Raw genomic sequence first — 20688 nt, 5'->3', positions numbered from 1 at the left:
ACTAGCCTTGCAGTCATGATGACTGCAAGGTTTCTGATTCATATCCTTTTAGGTCATCCCGGGGGGACATGAGTGGTACTACTTCCCACTCCCTGTTGTATCCTTCCCTCTCCCCACTCTGCAGCTGCCCTATGAAAAATTTCTCATTGTGTGGTAGGTTTATGAAAAAGGACTAAGTAAGTTAACTCTTTTCCCATCTTTGCTCTTAGTTTTTCTCTTGCTTACACTTGGAGTTAAACCCAGGGTAGGTACTTTAAAACAAAATGTCGTTTCCCTCCCATGCAACTCCACTGAGAATCAGCTGAGAAACACCATTTATATTTGGCCCACTGAGTTTTAACATTTTTAAGAGTAATGATAGGATCTTGTTTTTTAAGCCACATAAGTTTTTATGTTGTGTAATGTGAAACAGAGGGACATGCTGTAATTCATTGTTTTTACTTCCTCTAAGTCATCCTTAATTCATTTTCACATGGTAAGCCTGCTGGCTAAATGCCTTTGAATTTCATCATTTTTATATTAAAAACTAAGGGAAGGGGACACAAGACAATTTAATAGAACAAAGAGAAAAATGCAGTCTGAGTGACTGCTCTGTTGTCCAGACCACATTGGAAAAGTAGCGTGGCTGCTGCACAAAACACCGACTACTGAGCTACATACATATACAAACAATTCTTGTAAGAAATAGACGACATGACGTAACTAATTTCCATTTACAATCTGTGCTGGGGGTGCCAAATGCAAGGCCAGCAGATTGGATCCAGTCCAGCCCTCCAAATAGTGTCAGTGGACCTGCCAACTTCCCATGTATTTTTGGGTTTGTCTGTGCAGCCCAAGTGCATGCCAGAAGACATCTGCAGAGCACACTAGAGCAGGAAGTCAGCAAGCTTTCCAAGGCAGAGGGCCAAAATTTGACCTTTTGACCTCTAGGTATGGGCCAAGTGCTGGTAATTTCTTTAATGGTCACCAATAGTCTTACTTACAACAGCTTCATTAATAAATAAAGATGCAGAACTTTACCATTTAGGTGGCGGTTGGTAGCATTACCTGGTCTTCTGTTAATCCACAGGTGGCACGGCCTGCAACAACCTCCTGACTGCATAGGGGACGAGGGGTGGGGCTGAGCTCCTGCCTTGCATGTGGTTTCTCTTCAGATCATATAAATCTTTTGCCTTTTACTAAAGATTTCCATGGAGAGGAACATTTATGTTGATGAAAATCAGCTCGTGTGCCACTCTTGGCCCATCCTGGGGGTTGTTGACCCCTGTACTAGAGTTTTGATGTCTAACACCCCTGCTCAGACTTGGCCAGCATGGGCACCAGCATGGTCCACATGAGAACGTTAAGAGCTCAGTGATGAGCTCTATGAATCATACCCCTGCAGTCCAGACTTCACCGGAGCAATCCAGGAAAACCTCACATACAAGGGTGGAACCAATTGGCTGCATTTAAGAGGCTCAGGAGAAGCATAAGTCTGATGAAGCTGGTATCTGTCCAGCTTAGAAGTAAAACAAAGAGTGCTTATTTGACATCTGGAAAATAGACACCCCCAAACTGGCAAGTCATAGAAAAGGACACTTCTGACAAGTCAGGTAATGAATATAAGTAATTACCAACCTTGCTTATCATTACCTGTTCCTATTTTGTCGACCTTTGCTGAATGCGGCCCATGCTGAATGGCAGAATATTGTATCAGGCCTGCCATAGGAAATGATATCGCAGTCTACACTCTCTTTCATAGGGATTTCTCTCACACCATTGTGAGGTAAATGTTATTACAGCCACTATGTACCTGAGTATAGTAAGGAACAAAGAGGGCAATAGACACACCTAGGGACCGAATGTTAAGCACTTCAACGACCCACTGAAGAACCAGCTGTGAGAGCGTGAAGTTATCTCTCAGAAATTTCTCTGACATATGGAGCAGTCTTAATGTTGAAGAGAAAGAGTCCGACCTCTAAATTTAGAGGCAAAGCTGTCAATGAGCTGTCCGGCTGCTGCCTCCAATTCCTGGGAAGATGGTGCCATGGTGCGTGTGTGCACGCGCACAGGAGGAAGGGAGTGTGATGAATTTTGTTGCTCCTTTTTCACTCTTCCACCTCCTCCCTCCCCATCCCCACTAGTGCATTGGCCAGAAAGGATGAGGAGCAAGGTCTTGCTGTTGGATAAACGAAAGAGAAGGCTGCAGCTCAGCTGCCTTCAGGTCTTTGGGGATGCTGGCAAATGGCTGTCAATGGCCTATGTTCCAAGACTGAGCAGTGGAAGAGGCTTGCTTGGTTTCTTTGCTTGCAGCTCAGCTACTCCAACTAAGGGGAAGCAAGATATTGGTGTTAAACTCTTAACTGCTGCTTCACTCTGTTGCTTTCGCCGTCTCTTACTTGCACCACTTTCAAACCTTGGTTTAATTTTTAGAAAGGGGTTCTTTTAAAACAGTAACACACAATAAATTAATTTGCTAAAAGCCTTTGGGCTGTTCTGACTGTCCCCTGGTGCAGTTCTGTCCATCCCGTCATTCCATGAAGTTTCAACTTCATTTTGCACCATTTTCAAACTGCCCCTGTAAACCACATGAAACATCTTTGCCCGAAAGCATGGATCTTGAACTGCTACCCAGTCAGTGGTGGATGATAGGAACACAACATGGCTGATTCTAGTATTGAATGAGCTGCAAAACAGAAAATGAATCTTTGGTGTGTGCCCTGCTGTGTGCCATGGAAAGACATCATTCAGGATTGCTGCTGGCATTCACAGAGCAGCTGCTTGTGGTGAACCAGTAGCACGGAGCACAGGAAACAAGCACTAAGTGGTGGGCTCAAACCACAGTGTGCGTGTAGGATGATGAGCACTGGCTGCAAATCTTTCAGATGCACAAATTCACCTGCTTGGTGACACAAGAACACCGGAAGAGAGAAGCCCTCAATGTTGAAAGGTGAATAATAATCACTGTGTAGAAAACGGAAACTTCAGACAGCTACTGGTCAGAAGCAAACCAGTTTGAAGTTGGAAAATCCATGAGGGGAATTGCAGTTATGTATATGTGCAAGACCATTAATCTCCGCCTTCTGCAAAGGACTGTGAGGTTCTAAATACTGTGCAGGGAATACTTGATGGCTTCAAGGCAACATGATTCTCTAACTATGCAAGGCGATAACTGAAATGGCACATCCTAATTTTGGCCCCAGACCACCTTGCAGCAGCGTACATCAAACAAAAGGGCTACTTTTCTATGGTCTTGCAGGTATCAGTGTTCCCCAGAGCCATTTCATTGACATTAATGTGGGGAGGTCAGAGAAGGGTTGCCTGATGATGCCTGAATCTTTAGGACCACTGAACAGTGTTGAAACCTGCATACAAGGCCATTCTTCCCAGACCAGAAGATGTCAATGGCGGTGTCAACCACCAGCTTAGTCCTGGGGCTTGGGACGGTGCTCGAGTCCAGCTCTGTGGGGGCCAACAAACAATTCAGTCTAACGACACTAGGCTCTGGCCCAGGTTCAGGGTGGGGCAACAAACAAATGGTTTATGGTTAAGTCATTAGTCTCATGCTATAATTACGTCTATACTTATGTGAAGATTGACATTGGGAAAAATAACCCCACTTATACATACAATGTGATGGCGGCAAATTTAGATACAACAGATCAGGAAAGGGATCTTGGAATTATAGTGGATAGTTCTCTGAAAACATCCACGCAGTGTGCAGCGGCAGTCAGTAAAGCAAATAGGATGTTAGGAATAATTAAAAAAGGGATAGAGAATAAGACGAAGAATATCATACTTCCCCTATATAAAACTATGGTACGCCCACATCTCGAGTACTGTGTGCAGATGTGGTCTCCTCACCTCAAAAAAGATATACTGGCATTTGAAAAAATTCAGAAAAGGGCAACTAAAATGATTAAGGGTTTGGAAAGGGTCCCATATGAGGAGAGGCTAGAGAGACTGGGACTTTTCAGTCTAGAAAAGAGGAGATTGAGGGACGATATGATAGAGGTATATAAAATCATGAATGGTGTGGAGAAAGTAAATATTGGAAAGTTATTTACTTGTTCCCATAATATAAGAACTAGAGGATACCAAATGAAATTAATGGGTAGCAGGTTCACAACTAATAAAAGAAAATTTTTCTTCACACAGCGCACAGTCAACCTGTGGAACTCCTTGCCAGAGGAGGCTGTGAAGGCCAGCACTCTAACAGAGTTTAAAAAAGAGCTTGATAAATTTTTGGAGGTTAGGTCCATAAATGGCTATTAGCCAAGGGTAAAGTATGGTGCCCCTAGCCTTTAGTCAAATGCTGGAGACCGATGGCAGGAGACAAATCGCTTGATCATTGTCTTCAGTTCACCTCCTCTGGGGCACCTGGCACTGGCCACTGTCGGCAGACAGGATACTGGGCTGGATGGACCTTTGGTCTGACCCAGTATGGCCGTTCTTTTGTTCTTATGACATTCCAGAGGTCCATCTTCTGAGGTTCAATTTAGCATGTCTAGGAGGGATGCACTAAATTGAAAGTTGAGGTTGCTGCCGAAGACTCCTCAGAGCTGCGAGGAGCAAGGGAAGTCAGTGAGTTTCTCTTGTTGACCATCTGCAGCGGGGCTGCATCAGGAGTTTGTACTGGAGACCTAGCCTGAGGTTCCCTTCCACCACCGACCAGGGAAACAGAAGCGACACTGGCTAGTGCTTTGTGCAGAGGAACAAGAACTGGGGCTCCTTCTATTCCCAGCTCCGATCTTGACTTGTTTTGTGACCGGGGCCGTCCTAATGACTTTGGGTGCCCTACAACATCCCAAGCACCTGCATCCCCCCTTGATCCCCGACACTGAGGACCTGGGCAGCAACTCCACAGTGAGTGGTGGTGCTCAGGGCTGAAGGAGCAGGAACAGGGCAGGGAGGCAATACAGGGAAAGGAGAGCAGTGCACCCGAGAGCTGCAGCTGGAATGCAGAACAGGGTGCCCAGGGATTGGAGCTACTGGAGCCAGAGGTGGACAGAGGGTGGGGATGGGGGCATTCTGCTACTGGGGCTGGGAGATGGAGCAGGAGGCTGAGGGACTAGGGGATTGGACTGCACAGCCAGGAATGGAGTGGGCAGGGGAGATTGGGCTGTAGGGCCAGAAGGTGGACCAGAGGGGCCACAAGGTCAGGAAATGGAGCAGAGTCCAGAGGACTGGGGTTGCTCGAGGCAGCGCTGCTCTCCAGGTGTGGTAGGCACACACAGGTGCAGCCTAGGGCACTACTTATTTGGGGGTAAAGTGGTGCCCTACACAGCTGTGTACTTGGCATATTTCTAGGGACGGCCCTAATTGTGACCCAAAGTAAGGGATTTAAATTCTCCATGCTTCAGTTTGCCCTTATATTTAATCTACCTCAGTGAAGCACTATGAAGTTGACTCTTAGTAACATATAGCAATAATGTCAAATGAAGAAAATACACATTTTCTAGCTAGCAGGAGCACAGAACAAAAGGGGTAAATATTTCACCTAGCTTTCTTTTTTTCCTTGCAAACTTGAGGGCCAGTTGGAGCTTTCCATGTTATTCACACTCTATTTAACTGCACTATCAGTTCCACTAGTAATTAAAACAAATCTTGGAATAAGGATCACTTTGCCTGAACCTATTTTGAAAGTGAACAAGGTAAGAAGTCATTCAGTTGTCACAGTTAGTTCTGTTGCTAACAGTGTAATCCAGTTAATAAAGTTGCAAACAAAACCTCCTGCAGTTTAACTTGGCTTTGAGCTCTTTAATGTAAACATTCGGAGGCAGCTGCCACAGAACATGTTAACCTCTAAGCATGTGGCCAAACACCACACTTTATATGTAAGAATGTCATCAGCTTGGATAAAGCCAAAACTAAGCGCTGACTAGTTCACCGGAATTTCTGGTAAATGGAAAAATCAGCAACTGAAGTGAATCAGCACTGTAGGAGTATTGCATGCAGAATAGCTTTCATCACATTTGCCAACAGTGATCTAGCATGTTTCAGTAATTCCTAAGGCAGCACTTTCACATGTTTATCTACATGACAGATTAAGAGCAAACAATGACAAAACTGGTGTGCTGCTCTCCTTCCTTCTCTTCCCTCCAACCTTTGTCTCCTCACTGTGCATTCATTTTCAGAGCTAACACACCACATGAGCAGGTTAATGTACAGTGCCTTCCATGGTGAACAATTTTAACCTCATTCCCTTGGCACCAGCCCTAGGTTGATAGCTCCCTGACAATTGTGTGTGTTTCACATAAACAGAGCATGTCAGTAAATTCTGATTACCAAGCTTCAGGGGTTAACAAAAATGATGGAAGTGATAGCAACTTAATTCCCAGAGGACAATAAGTCACATCACAATCTGGCTACACAACAGAAAAGAACTGATGTCCTCTTTCAGGGAAGCTGTAGGACGCAGCTGGTATAAGGATGCAATTATCAGCTTTTAGCCCAGTGGGAAAAAATATCTCCCCAAGCTGAATAGTACACTTTATCACGCTTGGGAATACAGGACTTCACTTTCCAGGAGAAAAAGCAAAATATGATATTTAGTCCAAACGGACAGTGCTATGAAAATGCAAGAACATGGAGCAAACAAAAGGAAGATATTCTTTTTCAAGTAGGTCCTTGCTGTATTGTACCTTAGTATTCAGCAGTACATTAAAAGTTCTTTAATTACTTTATTCCATGTTGTACTGTATGCTCTTTGGAACAGGGACTACTATATGATGGGCCAGATTAGTGTCAAGAACTTGGTTAGTATTTACTTAATAATAGCATCCAGGGTTGGAAGATGACCTTTATCCCAATCTTGAAACAGAGAAGGGTGAAAAAGAAATACACAGACCATCACAAACCCACAATAAGAAAACTGAAGACAGTGTTGAAATCATATTCTTTGAAGGTAAAAGTGGAAACACCAACCAAAGAAAACAGTAGAGAAATTACTTTAAAGGTTACTGAAGAGGGTTCAAGAGAACTATGCCATATGATAAAACCAAATCAGTGTCTGGTGCAGAAATATTGAGCACCATGAAAAATAAGAAAGATCTTGGTATCACTGGCATGCAAGCAGAAGTACAGAAGTGCCTTGGGCAAGATTTGATAGCCACCTTCAACTTCCTGAAACGGCGCTCTGAAGAGGATGAAGAGAGACTGTTCTCAGTGTTGACAGATGACAGATAAAGGAGCAATGGTCTGAAGTTAGAGCGAGAGAGGTGTAGGTTGGAGATTATGAAAAAACATTTCACCAGGAGGGTGGTGAAGGACTGGACTGCGTTATTGAGAGAGGTAATAGAATCTCTATCCCTAGAGGTTTTTAAGTCCCAGCTTGACATAGTCATGGCTGGGATGATTTAGTTGGGGTTGATGCTGCTTGAGGCAGGGGGCTGGACATGACCTCCTGAGGTCCCTTCCAGACCTAGAATTCTGTGATTCTAGTATATGATTTGATTCTAAGAATGCATGAATATATTGACAACTGCTTAATTGTATCATAAAGACTAAAATGATACATTGAGAAAAAGTACTCTGGGGAAATTCTAGGCCCCAAAAATATTAAAAATTCTTGGCACAAAAAAGAAATTCTGCATACCACATTTGACAGTTTGACAAAATACTGCATATTTTATTTGTAAATATGACAATAAAATTGTTTGTTGCAATTACTTTGGCAATTCATTTCAAAATCCCCATCAGCAGATATGTTTGTAACATTACACACAATAAAAAAAATCAGAAAATGTTCCTTTGACAAATAGATTCCTTACTGTTCATATTAATATATATCTCGGAGTAATAACTCATTTAAACTGCAACACAGGAGCATATTTCCTACATTCCTCGAAAGCAATGCAATGGATTGAGGGAGTCGATGGTAATGGAGGAGCTGAGGCACAGGGAAGTAATGGCTGGGAAGGAGCTTGGACATGAATTTGGCGGGTTGTTGGGTGTGGGTAACAGAAGTATTTTTTGACAGGGAGGGACTCCACCAGGCAGATCCTGCCTGACCTCTTGCTTCTCTAATTCAGTCAGACACATCTCCTCCTGTCCCCAGGTGTCCTTGTGCCCCCAACCAGTGCATGAATCTTCCTGTAAAGGCAGACATACCCAAATTAGGAACTTCACTTCAGAACAGATTTTTTTCTATTGGTAAACAGACTTCTCAATTCTAAGGAAAGCTCGAACAACATGAATATTTCAGCAGTCCTGGACAAGGAATGCAATTGGACAAATGAATTTGCTGTGTATTATTGTCCGGGACTTGCAAATAGTGTTACAGTTAAGAATTCCTGTCAAAGAAAACAGACAAGCACTGAATTTGGTGACGTATATAGAAAATCTAAAGATCCTGTTAAGACACCTTAAGGGGAAAAGTTGATGGGTTTTAGTAACCTGGTGGGTGATCTACCAGTCACTGAGATATTTCATGCACTGAATAGTTGTTTCACCATTTCCTGCTTTCATATTTTTAAAATTAATTTTTAGTCCTTGGAGCTGCAAAAAAAGTTTCAACAATTGATTGTTGCTGAATGACTGTGTTCAGTTATGGGATGGCTGTCAGATCAGATCAGATGAGAGAGAGAGAGAGAGAGAGAGAGAAGATGTGGCACTTCACCTAAACTCTGCCCACATTCCCAGCATATCGGAGTGTTTCTGATACCGTGACCAGCACTGAAAGTTAATGTTGACATTTAAGTAATCACTAAGTCTCAGAACTGACACTCAACTGGGATGAGCTGGCAGGCAGTTTTTCATATTCAATCATTCTTGTTCTATGTACAGACTCTGCAGTTTCAATAGGACAACACTGTGCCACACCAGTTTCTGCAGTTTAGAAAGGCAAGCTATGTGAAAACAAGGATTGTATGCAAATAAACCAATAAGCCTATCTATATGAAATTATGTTAATATATGAATTACATGACAGAAAAAAAGCCCAAGTCCAGACATCAAATTAAAGAATGTCTCAAACTCAACTAATCATTAAAACCATTCAGAAAGTCAATTCCCCCCCCATGTATAAACCCAAATTATGTGATTGTCTTCCTGTCCCCTTGATAGCCAAGAATGAAACCCTGCCCCCACTGAAGTCAATAATATAGGATTTCAACCCACATCTCTAAACTCTCATCTTCCTTGGAAATCATGTCACCTTGCAATCTCTAGCAATGAGATAACTAACGTCTGTCTGTTGCTGTATTATTTGGGGAAGCTGCTAAAAAAATCCCTAGTTTATGATTTGATGTCTCCAATTTTACATTTGATTCAGTTTCCCCATCTGCCCATTTTCCAACCTTTCTACTTTTCTTCCAATTATTTTTTCATCCCTTTAGTATCTAGGTCTCTGCCTTCTTACCTCTTCCTGGGCTGGGCTGAAGTTACATATGGTAACAAATCATTTTAAACTCATTGGTAAAAAGAACAGACTTTTGTCCTGTAATACAGTGTCTCTTTCTTATGAAACACTGCAAAATTACACATATTCCAAAGATACTGACTCGAGAAAGCAGGAGAGAAGTAAGGAATAGCACTTGCATGAATTTAGGATGGCTGCATGTGGTAGCTTCCAAGCGACAGAGCACAGCTCAGCATAAGCCCCTTAGGATAGGCCATCCCACATGCAGGAAAATTAAAAGCTGCATTCTGCTCCCTGCATGTACCACCACCAAACAATCTTCCCAAATCCATGTCAGAATGAGATTATGTAGGTTTTTTTAAAGGCTGTCTACTGCTTGGAACGGCAGTGAAAATAGCATCCTAAAGGAGATGATAGCATATCATTTTCACAATCCTATTATTTTCATACTTTAAAGAAAGTGATGTTTTTATTAGAGTCCTATTTCCACTCAAGTAAAACTCAGACCCTGTTTTTCACATGTGGTATTGAGGCTTGGGTTTCATGTCATGAGATTAGAAACTATTCACAACAGCTGCTGCTGCCTTATTTATGTAAAAACAGAGACAGCTTTAGTGCAAATGGAACCCTGGGCAAACTTGTATTTTGGCACCGTTCTCCCGCTCCAGACACCACCACCCCAACTCTGAAACGCTTTCTCTGATCGCATTTGGGCTATTAACTATACTTCATTTGGAATGTCCACAGGAAATTCCATTCAGCATAGATGAACATCTCCCATGTGTCTCTTGAAGAGCCACTTAATGTGACTAGTCCCTTCAACATGTGCTAGCTAACTACCTTAATCATAGAATCATAGTACACAAGGGCTACGTCTACACAGCCCTCTACCCAGTGCCACTGCCAGCAGAGCTATGCAAAATGAGCTTCTCAGGACTCATTTGCATACTCACAAAGCTCATTATCATAGCCCCGCGAGAGTTCAGAATCGGTAGAAGGGGGTGCTGGCACTGCAGAGACCGTATGGACACACCTCCGCCGGCTAAATCGCCCTACATCGCCAGTCTCTTATGCCTAAAACAGTGGTGTTTTTCTGAAAAGTTTTATTTGAAGAAATTGGGGCTGGACTCAATGACCTCCTGAGGTCTCTTCCAACCCCAGGATTCTATGACATCTACAACAGATTACCTCCTACAGAAGTTTATTAGAGCTTGCACAATACACATGTATTAAAGACTTCTTCCCAGAAAGTATTCTACTTCTGGGTTTCATGCTTGCTGCCAACAGGTTTTGCACGTAACGGCTACAGAGCAGTGACTGCTGCTGAATTGGAGCTAAGCTTCCTACCATAATGAATTAAGTTTTAAATACAGCATTCAAGCCCCTTACTGAAATATGAAGGTTTGACTAGAAAAACTGTTCAGAGACAGTAAATCTGTAGAGAGATCTGCAGATCTTCTCCTGAATCTCCCACCATCTTGCACCTCTCACAGGCAGATGTTCTCTCTACAACTTTTTAAATCTTTTTTTTTTTTCTGCTCACTTCTGAAACAAAATTTTATTAGGAGCATTTAACCTTCATGCTAAAATTTACTGCATGTCTTTTTATCCCACTGGAGGAAAAAACACTTCTAAAACCTATACAAACATGCTAAAAGCAGTAATAATATTATAATAATAAACAGAGATACATGTCTCAGAGCTGGAAGGGACTGTGGGAGGTCATTGAGTCCAGTCCCCTGCTCTCTTGGCAGGCCTGAGCACCATCCCTAGCAGATTATTTATTTTTTTCAAATCTATTTGCCCTGGACCCCTCAGTGGTGCTGTTAAGGACTGAGCTCACAACACGGGATTTAGCAGCCCAGAGCTCAAACCACTGAGCTATATGAAGACAATACCCTATTGTTCTGTGCGCATGAAACATTTTAAATAACATTTGCCACAGCATTGATCAGTTCAGAGAATTGTACTTGTGCAGCAGTCCAACATTATTCTAGCTTCTTACACAATCTCTTCATTCCCTTCCCCAATAGTTTAAATCACAAATACTTTAATCCAGTGTCTCCCAATTTTATTTGGCCACAGAACCCTTTTAAACTTGAAATAATTTTGTGGAACCCCATTCCCAGGCTCTACCCCTCCTTGACCCAACCCCCCCATGTCCAGGCTTAACCCCTCTCAGCCCCAAACCCACCCCCCAATCCCCCAGGATTAACCCGTCTCAGATGACAAGCTCCTCCAGCTACACGTGGGGCGGCTCCTCGCCCTTCTTGCAGAAGATCTCATACAGCTTGAACTACAGGTGCCTGTTGTACTGGCGTGTACGCTTGGCCAGTAGGAGGTGGTACTCCTCAGTCAGCTCCGTGCACTGCTGCTTCACAGCCACCACTCCCCCGCCGCCCACCTTCTCCTTCTCCTCTTCCTCCTCCTCAGAGGGGCTGCATGGCTCCAGCAGGGGCAGACGTGGCCGCCCCTCCCAGCTCTCCTGCAGGCTTAGCATTTCCCCCACCTGCAGCTCAGGCAGCTCCTCAGCCTCACGCTCCGTGAAGCTGGTGCTGGTAGATGCCTTTTGGGTGGCTCCCACCTCTGCCTCAGGGCTTGTTCTCTCAGTGGCCAGGGAAGGAGGCTCCGCCTTTGCAGTCATGGTTTCCTCCACCACTGGGTTCTCACGGGGACTGTCACCCCCCCACATCCTCTGGCTTCTCCCCTCCATCTGCCTGTTCCTCTGCAACAGGCCTCAGGCTCTCTGACTCCACAGGGGACTCTGGGGGCGTGCAGGGGCTTCGGCCCCCTCCTTCTCCATCCCCTCAGCTGGCCCCTCTCCGCAGCAAAAGGACAGAAAACAATGAAGCAAGCAGGACAAGTGAGGCGAGTGAAGGGCTCCCTGTCCTGCTGCCACTGAAATAATGAAACTACATTCAGTTGGTTTAATGACCAGATTCACTGCCCTGCCAGCCCTTAAACCAACCCAATTTAGTTCTATTGTTTCAGCAACAGCAGGGCAGGGAGCCACAGAGTACTCAGCGGCAGCAGCATCTGGACCCACAAATGACTCCTTAAAGAGCCACATGCAGCTCCAGAGCCACAATGAAATTTTCTCACAGAACCCTTATTTACACTTCTTGGAACCCCAGGGTTCCACAGAACACCATTTGGGAAACACTGTTCTGATCTAGTCTTCTGGCTCATCTAGTGAGGAATCTTATTACTAGTAAAAGGCTTCTGAAGTTCCTACTGAAGGCTAGAAGAACAGAGTTTTGACAACTTCTGTTTATACTGATTATGGGATCCACTTTTGATAGGTAGGCCATGGGTACTCTATTACCCATCCTTCAACTAAGGTCTTTCTATTTATTTACACTCTGTCTTTTCCTTTTTGTGACTCAAATATTTTTGTAAAATTACATCTGATGTATGTGTAGCAATACGCTGTTACTGGTGTGGTGTTCAGACGTCTGTTCTGCTCCCTGTTGTGTCGATATCCTTTGGCCATGTGTGTATTTGCCCCCTCCAAATGCCAGTGCTGGCTCTGATCAGTTGGCCCACACCGCAGACTTCTGAGGGCCCCCAATAACCACAGATCCAACAAGGGACAAAGGAACTGGAATCAGGTTTATTGTTCCTGACATATGGGCTTTAGTACCCTGGGTGTCCCCACTTGGATGCCAGCAGTTTTACATTAATACGTACATGTGTCTTGACAAGGGACATGACCCAATTAATGGCAAGGGGCTTCATCATCCCCTAGGTTGCTCATCACAGCCTACTATGCACACTTTTATACACAGGTATAAACGTGTTACATGTCCATTACATATCCCAAGTGCAACCCCTTAATTGTAACAAGTTGACACCCCCTAATGTAACTAGATCCTACTCATTACCTTGCAGATAATGGTACCATCAAAACAACATTATCCCTCATGTTGTCATAATGACCCTGTACTGAACCTGGGTCAGAACATAGCTGGTGCTAAGCTGTTATCTATGGGGAGAGTCCTACCACACAGAATGTCCTGTTGCCTTCCTAGAACAATTTCCCCACCTTTAATATTCACAGGGATGGCAGACATCCCACTTAATTTACACTTCCCAGAGGTTTCTCTCTCCTCCCCCCCTTCCTCTCCCAACTCCTTAGTTTTTAATTTTTATTTTTAGCTGAGTCCTAGTTCTCAGTTCTGCTCCAGAATGTGAAGTGGGTCTTTCCCATGAAAGCTTGTTACCTAATAAATAAATTTTTTAATCTTTAAGGTGCTACAGGATTGCTTGGTTTGTTTTACCATGTAATCATGCTTGTATCAGTTCCAAGATATTAGAAGGACAGGCCTTCTTGCTCGGGGTTCAACTGGTCCTGATGAGCCAGATCTTCTGGTCTCTCCCACCAAAGGCACAGAGCTGGAGTTACTTACCCCCTACAAAGCAATGCAGACAGTGCTTAACCACATCTCTGGGTAGATGCAGTTCTAAGGCAAGGCACCCAGGAAATCAAGCCCCAGAAGGAATCAAACGCCCAAATAAATCTGTCACTTTCTGTACAAAAGATTTGTATAGGGAAGGCTCATTAGGTAAGCCCTCTTTACCACTAAAAGGAAAATATGCATAGTGGTAGCCTTCTCTAGGTAATAATTTAATTGGGCTTGATTGTAAACAAAAGAGTTTTTATTAAGCAAAACAGTAGGATTAAGTGGTTATAAATAAAAAACAGGCAGATCAAAGTTAGTTACCAAAACAAACAAAAGAAGAAAACATATAGCTAATTCTACCCTTGTGAGTTTTTACCCTGAACATCTGCCTTTATTTCAGATGAAAACTTGAAGTCAGGAATGATCTTACCCTGATTTGGGTCTCCAGGAAACTGTAAATACTTCTGTTTCTCCTTAGGGTGCGTCAGGCAATTTCCAAGGCAGGCTGGAGACAAAAAATGGACGAATCCCAGGGCCCTCTTTATACCTTTTCCCTTTGGAAGGAAATCCAGTGTTCTCTTTGTGTAAAAGTATATCCTTAGATGGAGAGCATCACGAGTCACCCGTCCCTGTCTGTCTTAGTCAATCAGCCACTGAATATTCGCTGGTCTGAACGTAGACAGCAAAGTTCTTCAGATGTAAATAGACCCACAATAAGACCTTTTGTCAGCTAAGTACTGCTAGCCCCTGACAAGCCATGCTCTCACAATAGGGAAGCCATACCTACTGCTTTTGTCTTCCCAGAGATGAACATTTTAAACACAAATATGTAGACAGTACTTATAACTTCCACTACAAAAATGATACACGCACAAAAAATAGGATTTGCAGATCTAGCAGCTTAAACCATTGAATATGACCGGTTACAAGACATATTTTGTCCGAAGCATCTTTGAGTTAGGAATATTTATATTCATAGCCCACTTGCCATAAAGCATGGGAGGGGTCCATCACAGAGGTAATAACTTTTATTGGAGAGAGGCAAACTTTCAAGTCACACAGAGCTCTGTGTGACCTGACGAAGTGCGTGATATAAAAGCTTGTCTCTCTGATGCATGCTTGCTGCACTTCATTATGGAATATGTGCATCCTAATTAAATTCAAAGTATTCTTATTTCTGTCTGCTTTTTATAAGGGATACTGTCCATTTAAAAGGGTCATGGTCAGGACATCCTTACTTCCCTGTGACCTGTGGTTTTCGGAGCAGTCACTTGAAGGTCACAAGCAGCTGGCTTATGTCTTACCAGTCTGAGGGCTGTTTTCATATTCAGCTGTAATACCAGCCACACAAATCAATCTCTATATATGGAAGATGTAAATGTATAATGGAGACACCTTTGTCCCCTACCTTTTCTAGTACAGGTTGGATGGACAGTAGGAACCAGAGAGTTTTCAAGATTAGAAACAAACAAAAAGCCACACAAAGAAATACACAGAAAGGAAGCAATTTAAAAATGTCACTTTATTTACATGATAGAGCATTTACACTACTTGAAATGTTGCTTCAACAGGAACCCAGCAATTAGCACATTCGACTGCCTGTCTTCAAATCTCGGGAAAAAAAAGGGATGATATAAGATCTGATGATGTGACTTCAGTACAATCCAATGATCACTTGTTAAGGAAGTGCCACATATCAACTAAAACAAAAAAATACATATCAAGAAAGGTATTAATTCTGCATGGATAACCAAATGCAAACACTTAAAAATGCAGGACACTGCCTGTCAATTTCTCTCCTATGTTCTCTCCCAAACACAGACACATGCAGTTCCTTGACCATATCACCAACACATGCAAGGAGTGCCCCCAAAATAAACACATTTTATTTCTGATACCTCTTTGCTGAAAATTACATCTTACAGCAGTGTATAGTCCTGATGTATTGCATGCATCAAAGATTAGGCAGGCTGTGGCCTGTTCTGTGTCAGAGGCTTGAGACGGAATATTTCAGAAAATAAAAGCTATTTATTAGCATACCATATAAGGGCAAAAAGAATGCAACATGCTTTCCCATGAAATTAATTACACAGATGTTACTTAGTGAAGAATTTGGAACTTGATTCAAGATTTTAAGATACCTGTTACCCCTCCCTTCCACAATCCAGTTTGTAATACTGCATGTCCCTCTCTCAGACAATACTTTGGGCATTAAAAAGCCAGCTGCCCCCCTTCTTTTTTTTTTAAAGTAAACAAAACATATTGAATGAACTTTGTTGGGAGTCCTGTATCTCCCGAAATCTACCCATTTTTTTAGCTTGAAAATCAGTTCCCTAAGAACAGGGAGAGGCAATTTGGCTCTAATTAACGGAGAAAAAATAAATTTGGCTTTGTTTTGTTGGACAGCTTATTTTGCTTCTTTTTCAAAGGAAGAAATAAAAATAAGCAAAGCAGCATTTCTTAAAAAGGACAAATAGGGTCTTCCATAATTTCATAATCAGAAAAATATTCGTATGTCTGCTCATCTAATTCTAGACTGATATGGGCTAGACTGCAATACACCTATCAACACTGAGTGGTACTTAGGCCACAAGGAGCCCCTTTTGCCTCAGTGGAAATTAGAGATGTAGATATCCTTCAGAAAAGTTATCTGGTTACACCATTAAAAGTGTATCATTTAACTGGTTACTTGAGCAGCTGGGTCCTGTGGCAGGGGCAGCTCCAAGCAGGGGCTACTGCAGCTAGGATCCTGCCAGCCAGCCAGCCAGCAGTGGGCAAGGGGCTCCTCCTGCCTGCCCAGCCCACCATGCTGAGGCTGGGGGAAGAAGCTCCTCCATCCGGACCTGCCGCACTGCAGGCAGTGGGCACCACCAGTTGGGCCCACCGGACTGTGGACAGGGAAGTAGCTCCCTCTGCTTAACCAGTTACCGGGGTAATCATGCCAGTAAGGCTAATGTAACCAGTAAACCTTTTACATCTCTAGTGGAAATACTCATTGTCTAAGGGACTACTCCAGAGAGGTGAAGGTAGTCATCTGGCACCATGTAAGCATTTCTTTCACTTCTGATGCTTAGTATGTTTAGTTCACATAAGTTTCTCAATTGATCTATCACATCTCTTTTTTTTTTAACCTATAATGAAACAAAAATAAATGTTGCCCTTTGGAGTAACAATAAACTGTACCTTCTGTAGAACCAGAATCTCCACTCATCGGGGGTGGTGCCTGCAGAAAAAAATCCCAGTGTATTAGTAACACTTCAGACAAAGTGTCTCTCAACTCTCAGACAAATACCTGTGTAGTATAAAGATGATTTACTATTCTGGGATAAAGAGTATTTTTTTGATTTCCAAACAGCGAAGATGAAAATATCTCTGCAACAAGGTTAATACATGATTTAAGTTTCCTGGTAAATTTACCATTACATCTTTCCACCTCTCCGTCAGGTGGTGGGAGACAATCTCTGAAAGAGGGTGAGTCAAACTCATTCTACGGAAGGGACACATTCTGTATTTAACTGTGGTCCATGGGGTTTCAGAACACATCAGATCTCCCATTTACATTGGTTCCACAAAGATCAATGCTCTGAAATACAGCTTTTAAGTATAAATGAACTTTGTTGCTATCAATTTTACCAGTTCACCTACTGGAATCAGACTACAGCTACACTAGCAAGTTTTTTTTTTCCACAACAAAAACAGTTTTGTCAACGAAACTCACCACACATCTGCACACAAATACACTTTGTCGAAATTCTGTTGACAAAACTCGGCACTTCTGCCAACAACCTTCCGCCTCTCCCAGATGAGGAAGGGGGCCTTTGTCGACATATTCTGTTGACCAAAAAGCTGTGTGGTCACTCTGGGGTGCCTTCTGTCCATAGACAGGGCTTCCAGGACAAACCAGGCAATCCAGATGCTCTGTCAACATAGCAGATTGACAGAGTGACCCATTTTTGTTTATGGCCACATTCTGTTGACAGACATTTTGCCAGAAAATCTCTTCAGACAGAAGCATCTGTTCAGAGATGCTTCTAGTGTAGCCGTAGCCTCAGTGAGAAAATATTTTCACATTTAGGCATACTTACATCTCCCTTAAGCTGTGTCTACACGTGCACGCTACTTCGAAGTAGCGGCACTAACTTCGAAATAGCGCCCGTCGCGGCTACACGTGTCGGGCGCTATTTTGAAGTTAACTTCGACGTTAGGCAGTGAGACGTCGAAGTCGCTAACCTCATAAGGGGATTGGAATAGCGCCCTACTTCGACGTTCAACGTCGAAGTAGGGACCGTGTAGACGATCCGCGTCCCGCAACGTCGAAATTGGCGGGTCCTCCATGGCGGCCATCAGCTGGGGGGTTGAGAGATGCTCTCTCTCCAGCCCCTGTGGGGCTCTATGGTCACCGTGGGCAGCAGCCCTTAGCCCAGGGCTTCTGGCTGCTGCTGCGGCAGCTGGGGATCCATGCTGCAGGCACAGGGTCTGCAACCAGTTGTTGGCTCTGTGTATCTTGTGTTGTTTAGTGCAACTGTGTCTGGGAGGGGCCCTTTAAGGGAGCAGCTTGCTGTTGAGTCCGCCCTGTGACCCTGTCTGCAGCTGTGCCTGGCACCCTTATTTCGATATGTGCTACTTTGGCATGTAGACGTACCCTCGCAGCGCCTATTTCGATGTGGTGCCGCGCAACGTCGAAGTTGAACATCGACGTTGCCAGCCCTGGAGGACGTGTAGACGTTATTCATCGAAATAGCCTATTTCAATGTTGCTACATCGAAATAAGCTATTTCGATGTTGGCTTCACGTGTAGACGTAGCCTTAGTCTCACTTCCATTCCCATCCTCCTATTTCTTTCCTCTCTCTTCTACTTCCTACCCTCTGAAATTCCTTCCCTCCACCAAATCCCAACTCCAAATGGGCTTCTCACTCCTATCCTATCTATTACAATTATCAGCAATTAAATATTTAGTACTGAAATTTAAAGCATCATCACCTGCCCATAGAATTAACACCATTCCCTATTAATCTGCCAGGATAATGGAGTTGTCCACAAAAAATTTCATAGAAAATATATTAGGTTGGTTTTTGGGTGGGCGTTACATTCTAAGGGGAAGACTGCCCCCTCCCTCTATTGTTTAAAAGATACTTCTGCCTGGAACGCATTCCCACCAAAGTACTTTTACCATAGCTCTCTTTCCGAACAAAGTTCTTCTACCACATTTTCTTTCCAGTACTATAGGAGAAGAATGATAGCATATGTCTGAGAAAAATTCTTCTGCAAGCTATTTGTAGTTCATCCTCTGGGTTTTCCAACTTTATAGAAATGTTTGAAGCAGCTTCTTTGTAGAATGAGTGAGCAAGCAGTTCTTGGGATTAATGTTAAGCAAAGGCTTGGTCACCCATGTTACTATTACGGATGACAACACTTATATGTTGTGAAGTAGATGGTGCAATTTAACACTGACACATCCAGATACATGTTCCATGTGCCAGCATCTAATTTTCAGCATTCACCACCCTTGGTGGTTAGAAAGAAAAAGCACAAGAGATGATGGAACACCTGAAGCAGAGTGTTATAAACTCTGGTGTATGTCTGGCTATGCCAGAGTAATTTTGTGCATGACAGCAGTATCCCAACGACCATGGCTGAGCTCTCTGATTTTACTAATTTTACCTCAAGATAGCTCCATCAGCTGGAGTGAAACATTCCTGACTTTGACTAATGTGAGAACGCAGTTAGGCCAACTGTCCTGAAACTCAGCAGGCAGAGAAAAGTGAGACAAAGATTAACAAAGTAAAACATACTTATGAGACAAAGAGTTCAGAAACACACACTCTTACAAAGCAGTCAAATCTGGCTACTTAAAAGTAAGGCAGAAACCATCCCAAAGCCATGCATTAGGGTAAGAGAGCAGAAATTTATTTCCCATACTGACAAGTCACTTGAGTCTCAAATACAAAGCTTTTAAAATTCATGAGAGGCCAAAGGCCAACAGCCTTAATCATACTGACGTCAACAGGGCTACCCATGGAGTAAGCTGTCAACAAGGTTGTCAGAAACTGGTCCATCCTTAATTACATATGCAGAGCCAGTGCAATACAGACTACTTCATCATTTGCTTTTTATTTTCTTCTTCCACACGGAAATTCTAGGCATTCTCCTCTCTGTTAAAAAAGTCAGTTACTTACCTCCATAACTGGTGTTCTTCATGATCCATTGTTCACATCCATTCCAATGTATGTGTGCGTGTGTGTATGCCCAGTTGTCAGAACGATTATGCCCAGTAGCTGTTGGGTCAATGTACTGCTCCACAGAGTGGCACTGATTTCGTGCCCAACATAGAGCACTGCCTAACCCAACCCCCACCCTCAGTTCCTTCCTTCTTGCCAGCTACTCTGATAGTGGGGAAGACTTTGGAATGGACATGAACCACACATCTTGAAGAAGCTATAACATACAAATACCTGTTCACAAGGGCTTGCTGATTAGCTATGTGCAGCTGTAGCCCTCCAGCTGAATAAACTTTTCTACCATATAAGTCGAATTGTTTTGCCTCTGCCTGCGGTTGGCTGCATCCATGACCAGGGAATGGGAAGGAGGGGAGGGTGAAAAGATGCTCATGCCCCACAAAGGGGACAAAGTACCATCTTTAATTTTTCCTCACCGTAGGCTGGGCCAATGCCGGTGTCTGCCACATGTTCTTGGTGGTCTGGGTGATGGTCTTTACAAGAGGCAATGCAACTATAATGAGACCCAATGAGGACAGAATAACCATCATCATCAGGTCAGCCTGGTAACTGACCTCCTCTATCTATACCCCCAGCCCTGGGCCACCTGGTGGAATAGCTACTGGAGGGCCAGGCCATCCTCCAAGACCAGGGAGGCAGAAGAACAGTGACCACTTCATATGGGGACAAGGCTGAGACAGCAGCACTCGCCTGCAATGTGCAGCCCAC

At 43.5% G+C, this 20688-nt stretch overlaps 1 protein-coding gene and 1 non-coding gene across 4 annotated transcripts in view; one reads left to right on the top strand and one right to left on the bottom strand.

The window, feature by feature from the left end:
* Window positions 1-1134: 1134 nt before the first annotated feature.
* On the top strand, window positions 1135-1245 carry LOC142012943 (U5 spliceosomal RNA). Its single transcript, XR_012645506.1, has one exon. It is a non-coding gene; the product is annotated as a U5 spliceosomal RNA (small nuclear RNA).
* A 14007-nt stretch (window positions 1246-15252) lies between these two features.
* The window catches only part of PPA2 (inorganic pyrophosphatase 2), a 64077-nt gene continuing 58641 nt past the window's right edge, over window positions 15253-20688 (bottom strand). For all 3 annotated transcript variants that reach the window (XM_074993486.1, XM_074993488.1, XM_074993487.1), the window contains 2 exons: window positions 16927-16966; window positions 15253-15443 (listed from right to left, as the gene is read on the bottom strand). In XM_074993486.1, coding sequence (XP_074849587.1) covers window positions 15415-15443; window positions 16927-16966 — 69 coding nt within the window. In that variant the 3' untranslated portion in view covers window positions 15253-15414. The remainder of the gene's footprint in view (window positions 15444-16926; window positions 16967-20688) is intronic.

Source organism: Carettochelys insculpta, chromosome 4 (assembly GCF_033958435.1).
Source record: "Carettochelys insculpta isolate YL-2023 chromosome 4, ASM3395843v1, whole genome shotgun sequence".
Lineage (NCBI taxonomy): Eukaryota > Metazoa > Chordata > Testudines > Carettochelyidae > Carettochelys > Carettochelys insculpta.
The sequence above is the reverse complement of the archived record's forward strand: the minus strand, read 5'-3'. Positions and strand labels throughout refer to the sequence as shown.